This window comes from Falco punctatus (genome assembly GCF_963210335.1).
Source record: "Falco punctatus genome assembly, chromosome: 4".
NCBI classification, from domain to species: domain Eukaryota; kingdom Metazoa; phylum Chordata; class Aves; order Falconiformes; family Falconidae; genus Falco; species Falco punctatus.
Window position 1 is genome coordinate 18,051,661 of NC_137583.1, and position 24,174 is coordinate 18,075,834.

General features: G+C 39.8%; 1 protein-coding gene across 1 annotated transcript in view; it reads right to left on the bottom strand.

The window, feature by feature from the left end:
* SUCLG2 (succinate-CoA ligase GDP-forming subunit beta) overlaps positions 1-12,472 on the bottom strand; it is a 131,920-nt gene extending 119,448 nt beyond the window's left edge. Inside the window, exon 1 of the mRNA XM_080385321.1 lies at positions 12,316-12,472. Coding sequence (XP_080241447.1) covers positions 12,316-12,399 — 84 coding nt within the window. The 5' untranslated portion in view covers positions 12,400-12,472. The remainder of the gene's footprint in view (positions 1-12,315) is intronic.
* Between the last annotated feature and the right edge of the window lie 11,702 nt (positions 12,473-24,174).

A 24,174-nucleotide genomic window follows, 5' to 3' on the forward strand; every position in this document is an offset into this window, starting at 1 on the left:
CAGGGTCCTTATTCTATGAGGTTACGTGAAAACTTTCTGGTTTGAACAACATGGCTAAGGTCACACAACAAACAGGATGTGAAGAAAACAAAGCAGCCTGCCCAAAACACAAAGCTGCTAGTCCTCTCCAAGGGGCAAACAATGTCCTCCCCACTTACTTTAGAAAACATTTTTCTTGCATTCTTTAACCAAGCTTCAGCAGAATAAAATCATATTAAATATACTTATTGTACATCCACATGTGCTCAAGAAGCAAACATGCCTACAGAACCTTTATATTTCTGGAATCAATTTTCAGAGCCTTTGCTGGGCTAAAGAAAACAAGAATATTAATTCATAGATTCAATTTCTGCTTTTGTCAATGTTCTAGCCACCAGTAGCTCTGCTTTGCATTAGTAATTAATTTTAGTCAAATTATGTTCATTTTGCTTATTTAAAACTTCAAAGCTTTAGGAAAAAGCACACTCTCCTGACCTAAAAAGTAAGGGCTTTGAAGTATCTGATGAAAATAAACTCACTACCATACACAACTGCATAATCAGTTGCAGAAAATACCATAATACATTCCCTGCCTTTGCAAATGAAAAAACATTGTTAGTGATATGCACCACACATTCAAAAAGTGAAATGAGCTATCTTCTCCACACAAATCAGAAATATTCTTTTATATTTCTTGAGGAGAAATTTAATATTTTTGTTCTCATCTTATAAAGTGCTTAACTTCCTAATTTTTTACAAGATTAAAATTATATTTTTATGGAACTATGAAGAAATGCTTTAAAATATTAAATATAATCAGGAAAAAATAATTCTAAAACTGTTTTACCACCAACTATGACATATAAAGGATATGCTTTCCAGAGTATTCCCACTATCAGTTTTTTGTACACTTCACCCTATTTAAGTTTCCTGAATCATTAAGAAACTCAAAGCATGGTCAATGGGTTGATCAAAAATGTTTCCAAATTCCTATCTCAAGTAATCACATCTGCCAAAGAAGCATTTCACACCTACCATACCCTGGAAGAATACTTTTTCAAGTGCTAGGAGCCAGTGATATTTTAAGAAAAACACCAATAAAATGCCAATTTAGACAGTTTGACCTCCATTTCTCATCACAGAGAAGCAAATATAAAACATAATCACACTTTTTTGTTCTAGCTCTTTAATACCTGAAATCAAATCATGGTAATTTCCATACTACCTAAACGTGTCATCACAGAAGATGATGACTTTGAGCACCAAGCAGCATAGCACTCCCAAGCAATAAACAGTTCCACTGCATGCCTAAGTCACAGCTGTTTTTCCAAACTAGTGCAGAATGGGCTGTAATAGTTTCTATCCTGGAAGCGCCAAAAAAAAACCCAACCCAAAAAAGACTGGTACACCATTTTCATTTAAATCTGAAAGCTTCACACCTTTTATTGTTAATAAATCTTGGGTTTAGTTAGACCATTTGACTTAGACTGACATCAAGCAAACTCAAAGGAACAAACAGAAGAGGAAGACAGCCTTCCAGCTGCTTGGGCAGAGCAGGGGATAAACCAGAAACTGCCACAGAAAAATCGGTGAACGTATGCCTTTAACAGAAAGGCAAAAGTTACAAACATTTTTCCTTCCTTTGCAAGTCATTTCTTTATTGGTATTTCTTCATTATTCACACTGGAAATTCATCGTGCTGCCATTCTCAAACCTCAAAGCAAGCCTAGGACACTACGAGCAGCAGCATCTGCTCCATCATCAAAGACTCTGAACTTAAAGTGGATTTCTACATTTCTAACGCCACTGATCAAACATTCTGGGCAAATAAAAGACTATTTGAAGTCATCCTTAAAACAAAGCAATCTCCAGTTTCTTGCTTCCTGGAAATGCAGGTGCATTCACCGTCTGTGCTCGGCCATTTGAAATGCCCGAGGCTTGCAGACACACAGAAGCTGCATGTATGGTAAAAGGTAATCAACCAGCAAAGCGAGTAGGGGAGAACAATCCCTCATCAGAAGCATGTTCGTTGAGTAGCTCTTTGAAAACACTGCCTACCTGCCAGTTGATAACACTAATCAGGCACTAAGTGACAGAGGTCACCAGCAAAGCCAACGCTGACCCAAAATGGCTGCTCATCAGAGACGTTGAAGTAATGATCAAAGTGTTTAGCTGCTGGCAGAAATCCAGTCTGTAACCAGCCAGGAACCCCCAGCCAAACTAATTGGCTGGACATTATAATCCATAATCTGTAACAGGTTGCAAGACCACAGAGAACTCACTTCCCTGTCTGACGGACTGACACCTCTGCCATGTTTTGTCACCTTGGATAGACTATTGGGCAGCTCAAAGATTTTGAAAATGGACTGACCAAAATAATCTCTCCATTAGCACTACACAGGTAAATACTAAGTGAGAAGACATGGAAAAAATCCCAAATAAACAGGTTATGAACCAGGGTTTTTCTACCCTTGGTTGATGTCTGACATAAAAAGATCTATGCAGCTCCTAAATCCCAAACATGCAATAGTCATAACACAGATTACAAGTAAGTTAAACGTATCTTAAAAACCCCAAACAAACAAACAGTCAAAGTATGCATAGTTCTGACACAAACTTATTAAGACATATGGCCTGTCTACCTGGAGGAAAAGGAACGGAAAGGGATGGAATCCAACGGAACAGAAGTTCCAAGCCCAAATGATGATGGCCTTACTTCACTGACTAAGGAAACTGGGAATATTCCCAGCCTTGTTCATTGCGCCTTATTACAACCCATGCTGTATCCATCAAAATAAACAATATCCACTGCTCTTCCCTCAGCTATGAAGCCAGTCATCTCACCCAGAGAAGGCTATCAGGTTGGCCAAGCATTTCCCCTTCATAAATCCAGGCTGCCCCAGTCTTCACATTCCCAATCAGTTCTTGTTTATACATGTGAGCCCCAGTGGTGTCTCCCATTGCCAGCTCCTCAGTCACCTGCATTAGGAAGTTGTTATCAATGCTCTCCAGAAACCTCCTACATTACTTGATTACTTGTGCCTTGCTGTGTTGTCAGTCCAGCAGGTACCGGAGTGAGTGAAGTTCCCCATGAGAACGAGGGCCTGATAACATGAGGCTTCCTGCAGTTGTCCGAAGCTTCATCTGGTTCTTGCTCATCAAGCTGTCTGTAGTAGACTTAGAATAATATTGTCAATAATGTTGGCCTGGCCGCTAATCCTGACCCACAGGCTCTCAGCTGGGTCGTCAACCCTCCCTAGATGGAGCTCCACACATTCCAGCTGCTCTCTCACAAAATGTAGTAGCTGCTTTCTTGGCTGCCACTGAATTAGCAGATGTCAAATTAAACTGTTCTTTTGCCAACAGATCCCTCAGAGGAAGATCTCAAAAGAATGATCAAGTGTTCCACTAGTAATCTCTTACTGGTTTTTAATTTCAAGCTTCATATTTTTTAGTCAAAAGTCTTGGACAAGCAGACAAACTTATCAAACATGATCAAAAATCTCCCTTAATTCTCCATTCCTGTCAATTCCTACAAAACTTTTGCATCTCAAAGAATTTAAGCAGACACGAGTTAGACACCAAAGGTAAAGTAACTACAGTTAAGAGTGATTCTCTCTTCTCCCGACACAAATTGAGGTTATTGCTCATTGCTTATAGTCCCCAGAGTCTATCTACTCCTGTAATACCTTTTAGTTTTTCATCTTTCCCAGTTATTGCTCCCATGAGCTTGATTATTGTTCCACAAGTATTCTACATGCACACTGTACGAATGGGTGTTTACAGTTGTTGCTACTGATGCTTTCAAAATATCTACCCGCTTTCAGACAAATAAAACTCTTCCATTTACAGTTTAATCATTAAAAAAAAAAAAAAAAAAAAGAAAACCCTTTGTTCCAAACTGAATTACTGCACACCAAATCCTGAAGGTCAGTATTGTACCTGTTCCACCTTCCTTAAGAGAAACTGCCAAATTTATTAACTTAAAATGCCTAGGTACTATATAGATATAGTCACATCTTCACTCTACAAATGCAGAAAGCACGCTGCGAAGCTGCAACATTTATAATGCCTCTTCTACAAACTAATTTAGGTGATAAGGACATGCACATTACTTTTGGTCCTTCACTTGTAAACAACACGAATCTGTACCTTTTTATTATGAAAAGCAAAAAACTAAAATCAAAATCATTTATTAGACAAAGATACAAATGATAGAGGCACATTTAAACTACTTTGTTCCCTAGGACCAATCAATAAAGCACTATGCAGCAAACCAAAATGCTGTTCAAAACACTCCTTAGGCTGGAGCATATGTGCTGAGGAGCTGCTTTCCATCTCTTTAACTGGCTGCAGGCAGCATGTTCCGAGGAAAGGAACCTTTCCCTCAAAGCCTTGTTGCTCAGAGTGTGATGAAGATATTAATTTCCATAGCTGAAAAACAGTCTCTTAACTCAAGCAGAAGATGTGACCTTTGTGCTGTCCTTTTAATATGTCTGGTGCAGGATGATAATTTTTTAGAAATTTAATCTTGTGGAAAAATAATAAAGAAAACCAACACATCATGCCAAAAGAACATGAGAGAAAAGGGGGATACTAAGTCATCAGGTGTTTACAATGCCTTAAAGTCTGTAATGTTTTCTTGAGACTTCAAAATAAAAGGTTCAGAACTAATGCAAAACAGAGGAGCTCTCAGGCTGTCTCCTTCCCTGGAAGGATGCCTGGTATCAATGGGGACCTGAGTGATGGTCACTTGGCCGAGTCATGGGCCACTGCCCCTAGTTAGTCACTTCAAGATTTCCGGATGCTTCCCATTGTCTAAGCTATAGAAACCACCTAGAAAGAAAGGTACAGATCTGATCCAGTGACCATGCACCATGTCCCTAGACACACACCCTGCACCTACTGCCAGTAACAATGCCCTGGGCCACCACAGAGTGTGCTTCTTGATAAATAACAGTAAATGCTGTCAGGCAGCTAATGGCTCCAATTTCAGGTCAAAGATTGTAGTCAGAAATCAAGCAGTAAAACAGCTTCTCTAAATGTTACTAGCAAGAGTTAAAATACAAGAACGACGGCAAACACATAGAGAGGGGTGTACGTTCATGCACACAGGAATACCATTACCTTGTGCTGTGCTGACCAGTTTTTACCTGGGGAGCTACAGGCCAGTCTCACCTTCGTCCCCAGCAAGATCATGGAGCAGATCCTCCTGGAAACTATGCTAGAGCACATGGGAAATAGGGAGGCAATTGGTGACGACTAACATGGCTTCACTACCATGCCTGACAAATCTGGTGGCCTTCTACAACACATTTACAGCATTGGTGGATAAGGGAAGGGCAACTGACATCGTCTACTGCGACTTGTGCAATGCATTTGATACAACCATGACATCCTTGTCTCTAAATTGGAGACATAGATTTGATGGATGGATCACTTGGTGAATAAGGAATTGGCTGGTTCGTCACACTCAAAGAATTGTGGTCGAGAAGCTCGATGTCCAAGTGAAGACCAGTGACAAGGAGCATTCCTCGGGGGTCGGTGTTGGGACCAGTGCCGTTTAACATCTCTGTCACTGACAAAAGTGGGATCGAGCGCACCTTCAGCAAGTTTGCCAACGACACCAAGCTGTGTGGAGCAGTCAACACACTGGAGGGAAGGGGTGAAATCCTGAGAGACACTGACAGGCTTGAGAGCCGGGCCCGTGCACACCTCATGAAGTTCAACTGGACCAAGTGCAAGATCCTGCACATGGGCCAGGGCAATCCCAAGCACAAATACAGGCTGGGCAGAGAACAGACTGAGAGCAGCTCTGAGGAGAAGCACTTGGGGGTATTGGTTGACAAGAAGCTCCACACAACCCAGCAATGTGTGCTCATAGCCCAGAAAGCCAACGGTATCCTGGGCTGCATCAAAAGAAGCACAAGCAGAAGTTGAGGGAGGTGATTCTCTCCCTCTACTCCGCTCTCGTGAGACCCCACCTGCAGTGCTGCATCCAGCTCTGGGGCCCCCAACGTAAGGACGACAGGGACCTGTTGGAGTGAGTCCAGAGGAGGCCACGAAGATGCTCAGAGGGCTGGAGCGCCTCTCCCGCGGAGACAGGCTGAGGGAGTTGGGGTTTTTCAGCCTGGAGAAGAGAAGGCTTCAGGGAGACCTTAAAGCAGCCTCCCAGTACCTAAAGGGACCTCCAAGAAAACTGGGGAGGGACTTTTTACCACAGCATGTAGTGATAGGATAAGGGGGGAACAGCTTTAAAATGAAAGAGGGCAGATTCAGATTAGGTATTAGGAAGAATTTATTTACTGTGAGGGCGGCGAGGCACTGGCACAGGCTGCCCAGAGCAGCTGTGGATGCCCCATCCCTGGCAGTGCCCAAGGCCAGGTTGGATGGAGCTTGGAGCAGCCTGGTCTGGTGGAAGGTGTCCCTGCCCATGGCAGGGGGATGGAACTAGATGGTCTTTAAGTCCCTTCCAAACCAAACCATTCTACGGTTCCATACTGCACAAATGAAAGATAAACAGGGTAGTCTGAAATTGATCAGCCACCACTTACCACAAGTGCCAAGGTAAATAAACACAAATCAGTAACAAGGTATCGCTCACAAACCAGATACAAAGTATATTTCTTAAATGAAAACAAGTCTTTGAGTGAAATAGACCAACCCACAGTCATGCTCAACCGGGATAGCACCTAGAGCTTTATGATTTGGGATTCTAAGCTTATACACTAGTAGATCATGACAGAAATTAAATAAATTGGATGTAAATAAATGTAATTGAATTTCAGGATAGACCCTTGTAGTTTAGGAAACCTATGAGCAAGCAGAAAGAGACCGGAGACAAGGAAGAAAAAAAGCTCATGGGTATGTCTGCTGAACAAACCAGCACAATTTAAACAAACAAACAAAACTAAAAAAAAAGATGAAATTGAAGAACTTTCATTTACTGAACATATTTTGTGCTATCAGTATCAAATTTTAACTGAAGATCTTAAAAGGTGTTCTAACAAGTAAGTGTAAATACTTGCTATTTTTTAATTCCTCCACAGTCAACATTTAGTCACTAATTATACAAGAACATTACAATCAGCATGTGACAAAAAAAACCCCAACAAACCAACAAAAAGCACACACACAAAAATGCCACCAATCTTTGATTCTTGGAAGAATTTTCCATTACCATATCAAAGGGGGGCTTCAGATTAAAGTTCAGCATCTCTTTTAAGTACCGTTCATGCAACAGAGACTTCAACAGCATCTATTCAACAGCACAGCATACCTCCACTATTAAGGAATCTTTCACAATAGTCAATCTTAACTTGTCTTAGTTTCATGCCTACTCCTGCTGTGTTATCTAGTTAAAATAAGATCGATAGCCAGCTATTAATTATGGATCAATGTTTAATTACCAGTTCCAAAATTACTGTCATAATCAGTTGCACAGATAACATGATTTCTATGTCCTGTGTTTTATTAAAATGCTATGGAGCGGGGAATAGATGAGTATACACCTAACTGATTCACAGATAGCTAGAAATTGGCTTTCTCAGCAGAGAGTATTAAAGAAGGAAATTTTCTGTAGAAAATCCTTAGGGTATATGCTCAAAGCTGCAGATTACAGTTCTCAAACATGCACAGAAAGACTGGACTGACTGAGGCAATAATGAGCTGAACTACTCACTACAGGTGTGGTCACAGCAACAACAAAAAAAAGTATCAGTTGAGATTAAGTCACCCTGGAACTATACCTGTGAGTGAACCCCCAAAACAGGGAGGGGGAGAAACATATCTCTAAGCAATAAATGAATACGTTTCCAATTTTTGCTGAAAATTAATCTTACAAATAAGAGCAGGGAAAATATAGCAGAGAAATTATCTCCTTCTAGGAAACAACCAAACCCCAAGTGTTTCTAAACCCTCATCTCGCTTTTCTGTATTCCCAAGAGAATCTCAACATCTTCACACAATTCCTCATAGCATTTTTGTTGGCAGCCAGCAGCCAGAAAGACCAAATGAAAGTTTTTTTTTCTAAAAAAAATTTGCCACATGCACTGACAATATTCCAGAGAAAGACAGGAGGAAACAATCACTGAGATACCTGTAAAGAAAACACAATTCATCTATTGACAATTTATCTAGTGCCTCAGGAGGCAGATCAATGAAAAAACACTTGCTTTTATAGCAAAAAACCACTTTTAATGAATCCTAAACATACCCGAGCAAAGTAAGCAGTCTCTCTGGGTAAACTGGTTGGGAGTTCAGATGGGAGGGCCAGGAGGAAGGGTTTATTTATCCACAGCCAAGTTTAAGACCACAGGTGTCCCAGCTAATCCTCAACCTAATGTCATATTCATGACGGCTGTCTCTTCTTATTTAATTTGCCCTATCCCCTCATTATACCTACATAAGGTACACATAAAGGTAAATAAATGCAGCTTTTCTGTTTCAAGACAAACTGTGAATATGTGTGCCAGAGCTGGATTGCTGCCAAGGCAGAAGTTCCACCAATCAGCATAGAACTGAAAAAATAATTTTTAAGATTTGTTTTAAAACATATCACAGTCTAAAGTTATATTTATGTTTTAATTTCCTTCTTTCATCTTGAAAAAAGGGTTCAATAACAATGTATTTAATGTAACTTCCAGGGAGGAGTGGGCCAAACACCTGGTCCGCTTTGGCATTTCAGTTTGGTCTAGAGTTTGAAGAGGGCTTTCTACTTATATGGTTTAGGTACCTATAGATAAAAACTGTTTGCGAAAGTCTGTAGGCTCCTGTATTTCCTACTTATAAATGTAAAACCTTAACAATTATAGCAAAACTTTCAACCTGGAAAAGCCTGAAAAGTGAAACAGTCTGAAATATCAAGAAATTTTCAAGAATTTAACACAAAGCTAAGAAAAATTTATGCATTTTGCATTGAAGTGGCTTCTGAAGTCATGAATTTAGGTATTTTCTGTAATGTTTTCTGTTGCATGGAAGACCATTAAACTCACAGCTGATCGCTTCTTAAAGACAGAACTTTCTCTGTTCAGCATTAATGAGGCTTTATAGGTATTCAAGTCTAGGTATTGAAGGCATCTGCAGTGAGCAACCTTGTACAGTTCCCTATTTGTAACATAGATATTGCTCAGCGGATTCAACAGGAATACTGTTTAATTCCATATTTCCACACTCATCCCCCTCCCTCCCCCTTTTTTTTTCTTTAATATTTTAACTTGCATGAAATTTGGAAATGTTACAGCAGGACTGAGGACCATTTTGAAGGCTAGGATAGGGTTGCGTAATGCACCAGCCAATCTGCTCACTGTATTAGAAAACTGGAGAGTTACCTTAAGCATTTTTTTTTTATGATTCTGATTTAATTGTTCCTCATTTATATTCATCGCTGAAATCCACTGCATCTGAAGCTATTTTGAAAACACAGCATTTTCCCAAAGGGCCCAGCTCAACTCCCATTCAAATAAACAGCCTTCAATGGAGCCTATTTGTTGCTACCCAACAAGATCGAATTCTGCTGCAGAGTGGTCCCTGGAGCGTTTGTCACAGCTCTTTACAAATATTGTTCCAGTAAGAACAGGTCTAAATACGCTTGTCCACGTGCTCTGCAGACAACTGAAATCTATCTTTTATCTTCTTGAAACACTTGGTCAGATTTAAACTCCAAAAGCACAAAGAACGGAATCTATCAAGAATATTAAAATAGTAAAAAAAAAAATAATTAATAGGTATAAAAAGATAAAGAGCCAAAGGGAAAGCAGAAGGATGATAAAATATTTTCATGTGATAGGATCAAGTACCATTTATTGCACCCCTAAAATGAAGTTACACAGAAAAATATTTGCGTATAGATTATGCCAGTATACAACCAAACTTCCCAAAAGCTTGTTTCAACCCAGCTATGAAAATCACGAGTTTTGAAATAATAAGAAATTTTGAAACAGTGTCCAAACAGCACTCTTATAGTAAGTCACTAAGGTTATTAAGAAAGATTTTAACTCTCACCATGTACCTACGCACACAGCATTACCAAAACAACATAGTTTAAGACTGCTATTTCTTGATTATACCCTTACTGTACGGAAGACCATATCTGTGAAAAGAACAAAGTAGTAAGCTTTGCGAAGAGGACAGGTTTTGCTGGTTTATGGTAAATAAATGAAGTAACAGTGTAACTTCTGCTCTGAGCTAAGTAGTGAATGATACAAATGAGAAAAACACTTTTCAAGGAAGGACTCATACTCTCAGATACCTTATCCTACTTCGTAGAATAGAAATCCAGACTTCAGCTGATGAACTTTCTTGTAGTCTGAAGTCTGAGACAGTGGAAGATTAGATTATTTAGATGGGAATTCTATAATGTAACATTGCAAAAATGAATAGCTTTGTACAGGAAAGCATTTTACTTTGAAATGAAGAACCCGATTTGTATCGATGTGGTTCTTGAAAACAGTCTACTTGGAAAGCACAGATCTTGGGAGATTCTCCCAATATCTGTCAGAGTTCAAAACCAGAACAATAAAATGTGATTTACGATACAAGTTCAATATCTCTATTTCATAAGTAACACACACAAAAAAAATATTAATTTTTTTTTTTTTTTTAAAGTTAGCCACCATAGTATCCCAAGAATAATACTCTTTGAGAATCTGAGCTGATATGCAGTATTTCTGCGAGGTAACTTACAGGAACACTCCATGCTTTGAGAGATGAATGAACTCCTAATTTCTACCTGTACCTCCAGCACCTGATAAAGACAGAGCTTGAAACTGAGTTCAACCAGAGCACCTTCTACACTTGACTGAGATGACACTGTCTAGACAACGCTGATACTCAAACCCTACAAAAGCCGTCCATATCAGAGCCCTACAAGAACAGTAGGGACAAACACAAAATCAGTGAGGTTACCTCCCGAGTTCCTTCTCATAGGATCATAGTGACGTAAGTCATGCTGGTAGGAACGCATCTTCAACCATATAACGTGTACGCACCAAACACTGTTGGGACTGACAGGGATTGCTCATCAACAGAAACATTTAAAGATGTATGTATACAGATAAATATACGCATATACACGTTTATGTGTATGTATATAGACACACTCTCTCCCTGTCTCTGTGTGTGTGTATCTATACATGTATACATGAAATTGATGAACACTGAATCAGCTAACCCATTGTACTGAACTGCCAAATACCACACTCGCCATTAAAAAGGGAAAGCTGGGCACAGAAGTTTTCAGACTTAAAACCGAGCTAGCTCACTTCCTCCAGGTTAAAAGACAAACCACCCAAAAGTAGACATACAATGCCAGTTACACTCAGCACCAACACCACGCTGTATCTGACAGCCGTCCCGCACAGCCCCAGCAGCAGAACCTGAGGAACAGAGCTGGCCAGAAACAAGCTTTGGTCGCTCTGGAGGCTTTTCCTTCTGGGAAAACGCTTATGCTCAGAAACATGGGCCAAAGTAGATTGCCATGCAGCTGTTGATCTGATAAAAAAAAAGACAAAATAAAGAGGCTGGTTGCCAAAGGCACCAGAGCTGTCCAAAATGTACATATCTCATTTTACCTTTGTATGTCTGCTGTTGAGGTGATCACAGAACTCCTGCTACACCTCAAGAGAGCTCCTGAAGGCGAGCTCTTCAGGGAGGCCCGTTTACTCTTTGCCATCACGTTTCTGAGATTCAAGACCACTGGGAAACCAGAGCTGTGAGCGTTTTTTTCCTGGGAAGCCAGAGCTGTGAGTGGCTTTTCCAGCTGAGCACAACTGGGTGACCTGGCTCCAGCCGCTCTGCCACCAGCACAGAGCCAAAGCCAACCCAATGCCGCCACCCCGAACGTGTTCAGATAAACGACGCTACTTCACGCACGGCGTCACCTGTTTCTGCTATTGAAATAACTCGAAAGTACTTTGGTTTTTCGGGGCAGGGAGGATGTCGGAGCTGGCGCCTCAGGTCACACTCCGGGCCGTCCCGCCCCGCCGCGCCCGGACCTTTGCCCGAGGCCGCCGAGCACGATCGAGCGAGGCCGCCCGGTCGGTTTGCGGCCACGCCGAGCGCACGGCGCGGCTCCAGGCGACGAAACCCGAGCAGCCGCCCGCGCTCCGCCAGGGGAACGGGCGCGCACAGCGGGAGGCTGAAGCGGGGGGGCCCCGCCGGCCGCAGGGGAAAGGCGGCTTCGGGGGGCGGAAAGCGGCGCTTGAGGTGGCGGGGAGCGCGGCGGCTTGTGAGGAGCAGCTCCGCAGCGCGCCAGGTGCGCGGCCCGCCGCCCCCCCTCGGCGCCCGGGCCGCCAGCAGAGCCGGCAGGACGCGGCTGCTGGGGCCGGGCTCACTCACCGGGAAGCTGCCCCGCAGGCGGGCGGATCTCAGGGCCAGGGTCCGCAGCGCAACCGCCGCCCGCCCCGCCAGGGGAGCCGCCATCTTAGCCGCGCCGCCTGCCCTCCCGGCGGCCGCTGTCCCCGCCCTGCCCCGCTCCCCGGGCGGAAGCTCGGCGCGGCCCCGTGGCGCCCACCCCTGCGGAGGGGAGGAGAGGGGCCGGGCATGGCGCCCGGGCGGCGGGCGGGCTGGGGGCGGCGGGCAGGGCGCGGAGCGGCGGCCGCCGTGAGGGAGGGGCGAACGGCCTGAGCGCGGGTGGGCAGCGGCGCCTCCGTGGGGAAGGCGGGAGTCGGGGACCCCGTGGAGGGTCTGGGCAGTGAGAGGCGACAGCCCCGAACGGTGGGAGGTACTGCCTCGGCTGCTTGGCCTTCTGGCTTTCTCCCTCATGACTAAAAGCATTATTTTATTTTTTTTTAAATAGGAAATACTAAATTAACCCAGGCTAATAAGCCCTAATAAGGCCTGCCGGGATACAGTTGACTCTACATAGGCGCTTTAATCTGTACTTCACAAAATGCCTCTGTTCTTTCTTCACCCGCAGGTAAAGCCTGTTAGTCAACACCAAAACTGAGACCCAGAATTCAGACCCACCTGGGTGATGGTGCTTTAGACCAGAGCGCTGGTAGATCATGACCCTTCACACGGATATAAAATCTAACATATGAGTTCCCAGTCTGAGCTGTGGTTTCACAAGTCCCAGAAGCCAGGTTTGAGAAAATACCTCATTCCATCCATCAGGAATGACTTAGGGGCTAGTGTGGGCACAGGTGTAGCGTGTCCATAATCTGAAGTGAGTTCAAGAGTCAAATGAGCTGGTCTCTTGCAGATACAGTCTCTGTGTGACCCCACTGAGCTTTTCTGTGTCAGTTTCTGGTAAATGTACACTCTGGATAATCCACCTATGAGTAAGGGATAGCTGACTTTAAGTAGTTTGCACAAATTACCTATTAACAATGATGGTTTGAAAAAATATTTGTGAAAACTGAGCAGCAGATAAGATACTCACACAATTGACAACGGTTCATATAAAATTCACCTGTATTGAAGCATGCAGTGTTTAGCATTATATGCAAGCATTAGTTATGCTGAACATCATTTATGCAGTGGTTTATGATTAAATAGTTGGATAAACAAAACAGTCAAATCCCTATCTTCTAGTCTAGGATTTGAGTAGAAACAAAGGAGAATGCTCCTGTCAGTGCTTAGAAGTTACACTCCTAAATGTGTTTTTTAAAAAAATCAACAACTTCTTTATTGGAATTTAATCAGTAAATAAATTACACTGCTATTAGAAAAAAACCTGCAATTTCATAAAAACTGAGGTGCTAGAAAAATCTGAAATTGAACAGTTTTGTCTTTGTCATGACAACTTAAGTAATGTAATATGCTTCAATAAAGAATCTGAAGATGCACCTTTTTGATAGCATTGAGCAATAATGTATGGTACCAGTATTAACCTAGGTATTACTGTGTGCTTGTTCTTTCAGAATATTATATACTGACTTTGGTATTATGATGGAGGAAATATAATTTCATTTTTAGCTTCATGACTGTGGTTCAGTAAGCACAGTGTTTCCTATTCATACAGACTATTATGGCTGTCTGCATTAGTTTTATATATATATAACAGGTATATAAGCTTTCAGATAAAGTGTGTGGATTGCATGCAAGGCTATCATTTAATGCTGTGAGGAGCACTATCATTGTGTAATACAAATAGTGAAGAACCTTCTTTACCTTCTTCACTATATTTTTTATTGTTTAGATTTAATAAATGGAAAAACCACAGCAAACACACAGTCTGGGTTAATCACCAAGACATGATTTTTTTTTTGTATCTCTAGGGTTGAGGATACCTGATCTTTAAAGTATGAGGAGAAAAGGTATAGAGATTCATTGTCTTCACATTCAGTTTCCTTCGATGTATGTGTAAGCCAAAGAAAATTTAGGTCGAACAGGTCTCTGAAGCAATTAGCACAGCAATGCAGGCACCAGCTTTCTTGGAGTATTGGGTACAAGGATATGTGTGTGTGAGTGCAAAGGAAAAGATAGACATTATCAATTCTTGTTAAGAAATTCATTTGGAATGCAGGAATTTGGGAACAGCTAAGGAGTAATCCCAACACAGCATCCTCACAAAGAAGGAGGGAAGGGAAGCGAACTGCAAAATAAATAAGGGTAAAGAAAGAGAGGCTGATTTCAAAGGATATTCCTTCTAGGCTTTCAAACATTCCTCCCTGTGTCTATCATACGTATGCAGCGTTTGAAGGTATTGCCTTTCTCGTATCTTCCCCTGGATGCATAGAAAACTAGGTTGTAACTAAGCTTTTTAGCAGTGGTCTACTTAATGCAAAACTACTGGTAATGTTTTTGCAGTTATGCTTAAAGAAACATTGCATAAGGTATACCTCTTTACAACTTCTCCTTAAGTCTAAATAGTTGATAGCATTCAAGTGAAAACATTTAAAAACCAAAAACGTTACCTTATCACAGGTAAAGCATAATTTTAAGTGGTTTTGCATTTCCTCTTTATTGCAGCACTACTTGTTAACAATGAAATGGTATATTCATTTTCTCACCCACACAGATTACCTCCCAAACCATTATTCGCTAAAGATGGATATCACAACTAGCACATGGATGGTGTATCCAGCCATTCAGAAAGGTTGTTTATTATTAACTTCTCATTTAACCATAAAACCATTGGACAAATACAAACTCATTATAGCTAGCAGAGCTGAATAGAGGGTTTTTTCTTAATAATTTTTCCTTAGTAATATATCTGATCTTATGCTTATTATACATGTCAGGAATAAAACCACTACTACAGCAATGAAGTAGGGATCATTTATGTTTTCATGGGTAGGATACTCTTCTAATTTTGACTCAAATAGAATTGGGCCAAATACATCTTTCCTACTTTACATGATTAGTCTTACAACTTCAGTAGAGTACCTGCAAGTCAGGCAAGCCCTCAGACTTTTGCTTTTGCTCGCCCTGGGTGCTCTAGTCCATTTTTGATGGGCTGTAGCCCCTTTTTTTCAGAAAACTGTAAACAATGGACTGAAGGACATTTCATTGTGTGCATATTACTGTATTGATTTTTGTGTTGCCTATAGAACTTGAGCCTTCATATCACAGATCAAAATCATAGATTTCAAATCATAGATTTCCTAGAGAACAACTGAATCTGTATGTGAAAGATACACCACACATAGCATCCCCAAGAACAATGCATGAGGGTAGTAAAACTGCAACAAACTCACTAAAATAGTCCCATTATAGGTGACTGAAGAACAGGAAACAAGATTGTAGAGTGAGTCTTATGATGCCACTATAGAGTACGAGTCCTGATGCATGTTTCCTTCAGCCTGTGATACTGTCTCAGTCCTTCGCTAGTCCTCATTCCTTCTCTCTGTTCATGTCGGCTTGTATCCAAATGTAAAACCAAAAATAAAAATTTATGGTAAGTGGTAAATATAGCAATGAGTGGTAAATATTACAATGAGAAGTAACAATCTTTAAGCCTAGAAAACAGGAGGAGGATGAAAATAAAGAACGAAAAATGGTATATTAGAACTGTAAATTACCTCCTAGGTCACAGTGTTCAATACAGCCACAAAATTTCCATTCATTAAAAACATATTTTAATATAATGGGAAGGATCCTGGAAGAAAGCAGGATGGGGTGGTTTTTTGCTAGGTAAGATCGAACGTTCTGGTTGCCCTGTCTTCAGCAAATGTATAAGCTCTACCCATGGCTGCATCATCAATCTATGTAAATATCAGTTTGCCTTTTTCATTTTCAAACTGCACCTCGGCTATACATAGTGAAACTTGTATGTGGCTGGGAGCAAAAGAGTAAAGTGAAGCCTTAAAACAATCTTTGCATCTTCTGCTTGATGCTCTGGGAAGTCAGGGTGCTGCATTTTTACAGTGTGGCAAATTTGATGTTTAGTTAAAGCTGAAAACTGAAAAGAAGTGGCTAAAACAGGGGAAAGATTAAATAATAACATGCAGGAATGAAGAGAAAAAGTAGTGAAGCAACCCACTTTAAGAAGATTTATAGCAAGAGAAGCAGCACCAAGGGGAGCAATAGTAACAGTAATGCTCCACTTTTTTGATATCTAACCATTTGACTCTATGTAAAAAGGAAACATCCAGAATTTATGACATAAATTAATTGGCTGAAAACAGTAGAAGTGATGCATCAATTTACAAGAAATGTACTGCTACCTTTTGCCAGCAGCCCACTGTGTAATAAGGCAGACAAGGGAGTTCAGGTTTCTCAGCCAAGATAGACTGTAGGTCTATAACACTCAGTTCCAACAACATTGAGAACCCTGATATTGTGGGTAGAAAGACAATTTTATTGAACTTCTGTCAGAGACAATACAGGACTGTGAATACAAAAAGTGTAAAGATCTGAGCTGTGGGATACAGTGGAAGAAAACAATCTCTTAGAGGCTGGACCTCTTTGATAAGATGTGACTATATCCCCACAAAGACTTTGAAACCTTTAAAAAGTATAGACAATCTAAATTCAGGAAAGAAATGTCCAACAGTCTGGAAGAAAAAAAAAGGTAAAGAGTTACTTGGGGGAAAGAAATGGAGGTTAGAATAACAGCAAAACAGTTGATATAATGAAAAGGCAGGCTCTGTCATGTGTGTGTTAAGCATTTTAGTCTATTATGCATGCAAACATTCTAAAAAGAAGCACTGATTTATTAAATATGAAGCAAAATGTTGGCTAGATCAATAATATTATGTATATTGTATTTAAAAACATATTTGACAGCAAGCTATTATATTTAAAAATGTATTTGACAGCAAGCTATCTAGAGTGTAAAGGAAAGTTCACAGATGAAAAGATAGCCTAGACAGTCATATGTGGAACATCCATACCCAAGGGCACATGCTTACTGATAGGAATCTGTGAACTCTGTGTGTGCCGTGCAGTAAAGCTCTTTAACTATTTCACAGCAGGGCTGGAACACCCATGCAGAAGAATAAAGGCAAGATGTCGCTGACTTAAGATTTGGATACTGACAGAACAACCGTTGTTATGTAGAATTGTTGGTGTCCTGCACAGTGTCTGCAAAAAGGTGAGGATTTTCCAGGAATGAAAACTGGATACTGCTTGAGACTGTAGACAGTTGTAGCTAAAAAATCAGTGTTTTCTTTATCAAAGGGAGGCTAGGCAAATTACAAAAGCTATAGTTGTTCACATCACATCTAATCCATGTTTTAATTCACAAGTTGCAAAATATATATAGCATGTTGTCCCAACCTGTTATAGGACTTGAAATTGTCTATTGTAATTAATTTCTAAACCTGTAGGGCGAAAGGGCTGCTGATATGTGAGGGGTAATTTTTTCGTGATGAATTTTATGGATTGCAGAAGGAGGGAAATTGATTTTTCTGCCGAAATAAGTATTGATTTTAAAGTAGCTTTCTATGCTACGTAGTTTGGGGTCATGGGGTACTATTTCAGTGGATTTTGTAGATCGCTTGCTGTGTTTTCCTATTTCAATAAAATCTTTTGTCATGACTGCATAATGACTTTCATTACAATTGGTTGGACACTACCAAGTGCTTCAATGATCATGGAAGTTCATGAAAACCATAACCTTTCTGAACAGCCTAACAGAGAAGTGCAGCACTGTGTAAAAAATCTTATAGCAAAACCTGAATGCACCACTAGGGAAAACTGAACTGCCTAAACATAAAGCAGGGTATTTGGTGCATATGCTCACTGTTTTGTTGTCTCGACCATGTATTTGGACATTTACAAGTATGTAACATAAAGGAGGATTTTTCGCCTTAGCTGGTGACAAGTACACCTAATGGAGTTGTGCTGTCTGCAGTCACTACTGTATGTAGACTGCATCACCCATGGTTTGAAAAGATCCCAATGCCTTAATGACATCTTCAAATAGCACTTGTTTATAAAATGTAACTCCTGGGCTTGTTCCTCAAACCACACAGAGATATGGTATGTACTATGCACTGTACTATACTATATAAAGGATATTATATGTGCTGGTATCTGACCCAGCACAGACTATTCAGGGTTACTGGGTGTCCTGCATCAATTTCCCATTCAACAATTGCTGCCTCTCTATACTGTTTATTCCCTTCCAGTTTACACTTCCTTCCGTTTCTTCAGATAGTGTTTCAGTAGTTTTTAGTCTTTGTATTTCAGACATAGAGGCATTTCATTTTTACTTTTTCCTGCACTGACCTCGTGTCATTCATTAGTGGACAGTGTCATCATCAAGCCTTCAAGGGCTTGCCGTGAGAGAATGTAAATGTCAAACATGAATTCTCCCAAAGTGCTTCTATATAAAAAGGCCAAAGTTTGTAATTTTTTCCTTTCTTTCCATTTTTGGTATGTTATATGGACTCAAATCTGAGACCAGCTGTGAGGAAAAAAAGAATATCTACAAAACCACACAGATAATGTGATGGTGATTTATTTTTTAATCTGTTCCCTTTGGAATAGAAACTGGCAGTGAATAGCAATCTTCCTACACATAGTGGTGGTTAGGGGTGCTTTCAGGTGTCTCTTTTGCTAGCTAATGTATCAATTACCACCTAATGTATGAATTGTTCAAAAACAAAAATGTAGTGAAAATGTAAGTTTCTGGAGTAGTAAAAACAGGCTGTGAATGTTTCTGAAGGTCCTTTCAAATTACGTGCAGGAAGCCTTTAGGAGCCTGGTGGGAACATAAAATATAATTGAATAAGAATTGACCATGCTTACAGTGGGCTGTAAATATTTTGTAGCCAAAATACTTGACCAGAATTCCTACTACATTTGCAAGCGTCGCCTCCCCTGCACAGAAAAAAGGAGGACTGTAAATAATCTGCATTAGTATTTGCTGTTTGAGTGGTGTTTGCAAATTCTATGGACATTCAAAGAGAAAATGGGAAGCCTGGCAAAAAGCAAAGGCTGTGTCCTCATGGGACAGTATATATGAACAGATTAGTAGGGACGGTAGAGGCTCATGGTTGCTTTCTACATAGATGCATTTTACTCAGTAGAAGAAGCTATATCATTTACCAACTAAGGAACAACATCATTTTGGTAAAATGTTTTTTTAGTTTTTAAGCAGAATAACTCCAAAATGTTTTGTTTATGAATATTGTTACTATCTGTAATAAAAAATATACATTCAACTAATTTTATAAACTCATGGATATGGACATACACAAATAATGACACATTCAGATCTTACGTGCATGTACACATACACACTATGGGGTTTTCATGCTTCAGGAAATAATAATAGAAAGCTTTTTTTCTACTAGTAGAGCTAGGAGGAATCAAAAAGAACTTCCCCATGGCCTATCTTTTTAGTAGCTTCTACAAGAGTATGTAGGAATTACCATATTTTTAATTAATATGCATTTGTTAAACAGATCAAAATGGGAATGCTTTAGCCATCAGCCTGGCTGTAGTACAGCCTAAAAATTTTCCTCTTTTGCATTCTGCATTAAAAAGGAAATTGGAATAAAATTTCTCCAAGCAACTGATAGTTCTAGTACCCATCTGATTTAGTAAAGTAGCATTTGTAATCTCAGCTGTTAAATTTAACACTATCAGGTACAGCTTCTGTTATGTATATTGTTTTTCCTTAATAAATGTGTTTTGATGGTTTCTCTAGGAAAGCTGGGAATGTTTTAGTTCATAGAAGCAAGTCTACAATCAAAATTCTGCCCCAATGGGTATTTATGTACTCCTGTCTGTGCTTCAGAAAATGTTGAATTTTGTCTTAAGTAGAAAACCAGTGAAGACCAATTCATTAAAAACAACAGCCATAGGAGGTATGTGATTTGTTTTGAGAGTCATTTAGGCTCAAAATTCATACTGTAATAAAAATTCAGGGAAACAATAGAAAATCTACATGGACAGCTCATTTAAAGGCTGTGATGATTTTCTCTTTGAAATTAAGGTAATATGCATCTAAAGTATAGTATTCTGAGAAAACCACTCTTTTATTCACTTTTGATTTAGCTTTTTGATTTAGCTTCTTTACACTTTTAACATATTTTTAATGAGTGTTGAGCTATATGTTGAAATGAATCCGTTTGTTACTCAAGGCTACACGTGGCTTACTTGATGGAATTCAGAGTAGGATTCCTGACAAATCACAGATTTTGATGGCGTAAATGCTAGAAGTAAACTTTCTTATTCTGCTGGTTTCTGGGAACATAGTTATTACAGTTCTGTACAAAATATGAACTTACTAATACTAATCAACCTGCAGATATTAATGCAAGTCCATACTGTAGAAATACCCAAGTCATAATTTAAAAAAGACTTTTAATATTGCCAATGAATAGACACCCCACCCCTCACCCCCAATTCTAACGGAATTTATATCTATGTAAAAGTTTATGAATGTTCCCTTCAATAATTGCATATAGTATTGCCAGCGAGGAAAGAAAAACAATGCTGTATAACTCATATGACACATGCAACTGCCTGACATTTTTCAACTGAAAACACAATTATTACCACCCTGTAAACCTGAAAATTATTACAGTTAACTCATTACTTCAGAACAACAAATAACTGAGGAATTTGCAAAATACATCAGTGTTCTGTGAAGAAAAGAAGAATTTGTTAGGCAATAACTGTTGTGAATTAATCACTTAGCTTTTATGCTAAGTTTGATCTTGGGATACAGCATATAAATATGAGCTGTAGTCAATGAACAGGCAATGAACAGGCTTGAGAAGGGATTTATCTCTTGTCCAGAGTTCCTGAAGAATAGCAATGAGTATTTTAACCCTCACCTCTCAATGTAAGGACCAATTTGGTTCATGCTGTTTTATATAAGAAGCACAGACTTAAGCAGTGGCACTGCGCATCCTGCAGAAGTCTCTCATTCTTTTCAGACCACTGGGAGTCATAAGTCAAAAAATTCTGGCACCATATAAGCACAGAAGATATATATATGTATATATATATGTGTGTGTGTGTAGATACCTATATATATATAATGGAGACCCTTACTGATAGAAGTTTTATATTAAAATATATGCTAAAATATTGCATAAGGTCTTTCTTCTACTGGTTTTTGTGACATTCTGCAATATTTTCCTTCCTAATACCTCCAGTTTCTTCCTGCTTATTCAAAATTGTGAGGAAGTTTCAGTACACCTAATATTCCAGACATTGCTAGCAAACATGAACAGATTAATTGCATGTAACAGATAAAATTGCATAGAATTGTTGATGTAGCACAGTCCTGCCCGATTGCATCTGTGCTGTCAGACTGAACAGGTCTGTCTTAATAACCCAAGAAGGCTGGGGGAGTGGGAGTCAGCTCCATAAACCTCCACCCAAATGAGAAAATCAGTCCTCAACGAACAGTGGGTACAGACCATCAGAAATCATTTTTCTTGATGAGCAGATGGAGAAATGTGTTTTTGAGGGTAGGCTGTTAAGTTTTTGAAAGGCAACGATCAGAGGTGATTTTAGCCTCAGCTGATTATCTCTTAGGTTTTAGCTAAGACTAAATGCCAAGTTCAGAAGTCTCAGTGGTCTGCGGAATGAAGGGTGTTTATTGTAGGTGAAAGTTGAAGAAAAGAGACAAAGTCCACAAAAAGGAGAGTCCTTCCTTTTAGGACAGTGAACTGAAGTCAGGGATTGTTTCATGTTATGTGACACTTTTGTTCCCTCATATATGTGAAACCAAACTAGAGTTCATGTTTGTTATGCAATTTCTGCTCTTTTTGTGCAGAATGTTGGTTTTGTATATCTAAAGTACTCAGTCCTCAGGAAGGCAGGATGGTCTGCAACTTAAAACAACAACAACAACAACAACAACAACAAAAGAAGGGGAAAGAAGAAAATAAAAAGGGCATACAGAAATTGTCCTCCTCATCAAAAAGGCATTAGCAGCATGTCCTTATGTTTGTGACATATTTCGAAGCCACCAAACAAAGCTGAAGCAAAAGCTCATGGAAGGATTTGGTGTTAGTTTATTTTGCCTCATTTCTTTTTTTGTCTGCTAAAGAGTACAGTAGTCACATATGACAACCCTCCTTTACAGACAAGATTGCCATCCTAACTTCATCCAGGTCATCTATAACTTAATGCTCATGGTGTCTCAAGGCAAGCGTTCTTCACTTTGCTAAGACTTCTCAGATACTGCAATGACACCTAAACAACGGTCCAATATTAAGGCAATTCACCTCATTTGTTGAAGTAAACTGAAATTTTCATCAGGGAGCTATTGCTTCTCATTTATAAAGAAAAACATCAGCTATTATGGTAATAATACAGAAAGCCTCATTAATTAAAGCACACAATAAAGAATAAAGCGAGTGTAAAGAAGCCAAGCAGATGGTGCACTATAAACAGACTTTAAACAGTAACCTTCACAGTAGGGGATGCTGTAGGTAAGAGTGCAACTTAACTTTCATTAGAACATTTTTATTTCTGTGTTTAGAACGTAAATGTATTTCCAGATATGTTCTTTGCTGAAAGTTGAATTATTCTGGAAAGCCTGAGAAAAAATAAAGAGCAATACAACTGCTTTCTAGTTACAGAGATTGGGGGGGGCACAAGGGGCTATGCTGTAATGTTTTTACTGTTTTCTATCATTCCTTCTGCAGTTTTGAAACACACTGTAAAGAGAAATTTGCTAAAAAATTTTTCAGAAGAAGTTTGGTGGTTAGCGGAGGCAAAAGCAGGGGCATGTCTATAGTGCTCTATTTTGGGAGTGTGGAGTTGGGGGAGAGGAGGCTTAGGGAGTATTGCATGAAAGGAAGAGCCTTTGAAGTACCATTTTCCCCAAAGGGAGGGAAGAGGAGGGTAAGAAAATACTGATATATGTTAGTGGGAATTTTAAGACACAAACCCAGTAAAATTCCTCCATCCATATCCAGCATTCTTGTATGCCTAGAAAATTAGAATGTAACATGCCAGTTTCCCTTGCAAGCATCCAGAAAATATCTGTAATACAAACCTATAAATTGTTTTATTAGAGACATGATACCCATATAATTGTACATACCATAAAACTAGCAAAACTAGGTCTGTAGAACTCAATACCCATGCAATAACTTACTACGAAGATTTATTTTAATGAATGAAATGAATGCTAAGAAAAAGCTTCTCTCTGCTTCAGAGCAGCAGCTCAAGAATATTGTTCGTATCTGCTGGGTAACTTAACTGACCAGCCCCAGGAATGACAGGTGCTCAGATCAGATACTTTGCATCCATACCTACACTCTTTGCAGGCTCTCTAAACTCAGCCTGCATGTAAATCCCATCTGCCTTTGCAGACACTGCAGTGGGAGCAAGCTCAAGCTTTCTTTTTTTTTCCCAGTATCCTATGACTTCGGCAGGATAATAGGGAGGATAACAGAAAGACTAGCTCTGCAAATAGCTGAGGAGGACCTATGAAAGAGGGAGTTCTTGGCTATTAGGCAGGTTTGATGCAATAATCTGACAGCTCCAAAGCCATATCTGGGAGCTTTTGTTCTAAGCTTTGTTAAGAACATGGACTTTTTGCTTGGGGACAGTGAGGTTAAAGTAGTTCCTGTTCAGTCTTCTAATACTATTCAACCAATTAGGCTTTATTGGATTGCTCGTGAAATAATATATATAACTAGCTATCTGCGGTATACATTTCTGGTTCTTTCAGCTATAAGCTTTCTACCACCTTAGTGACATACATATTACAGTTTAACTTTATTGTTAATGAAAATCTAAGATTCATGGCAATACACTGGCATTCCATTACTTTTTTTCTTCCTGATGTAATTGGCAATTAAGTCCAGTTTATTTTTGGTCTGGACA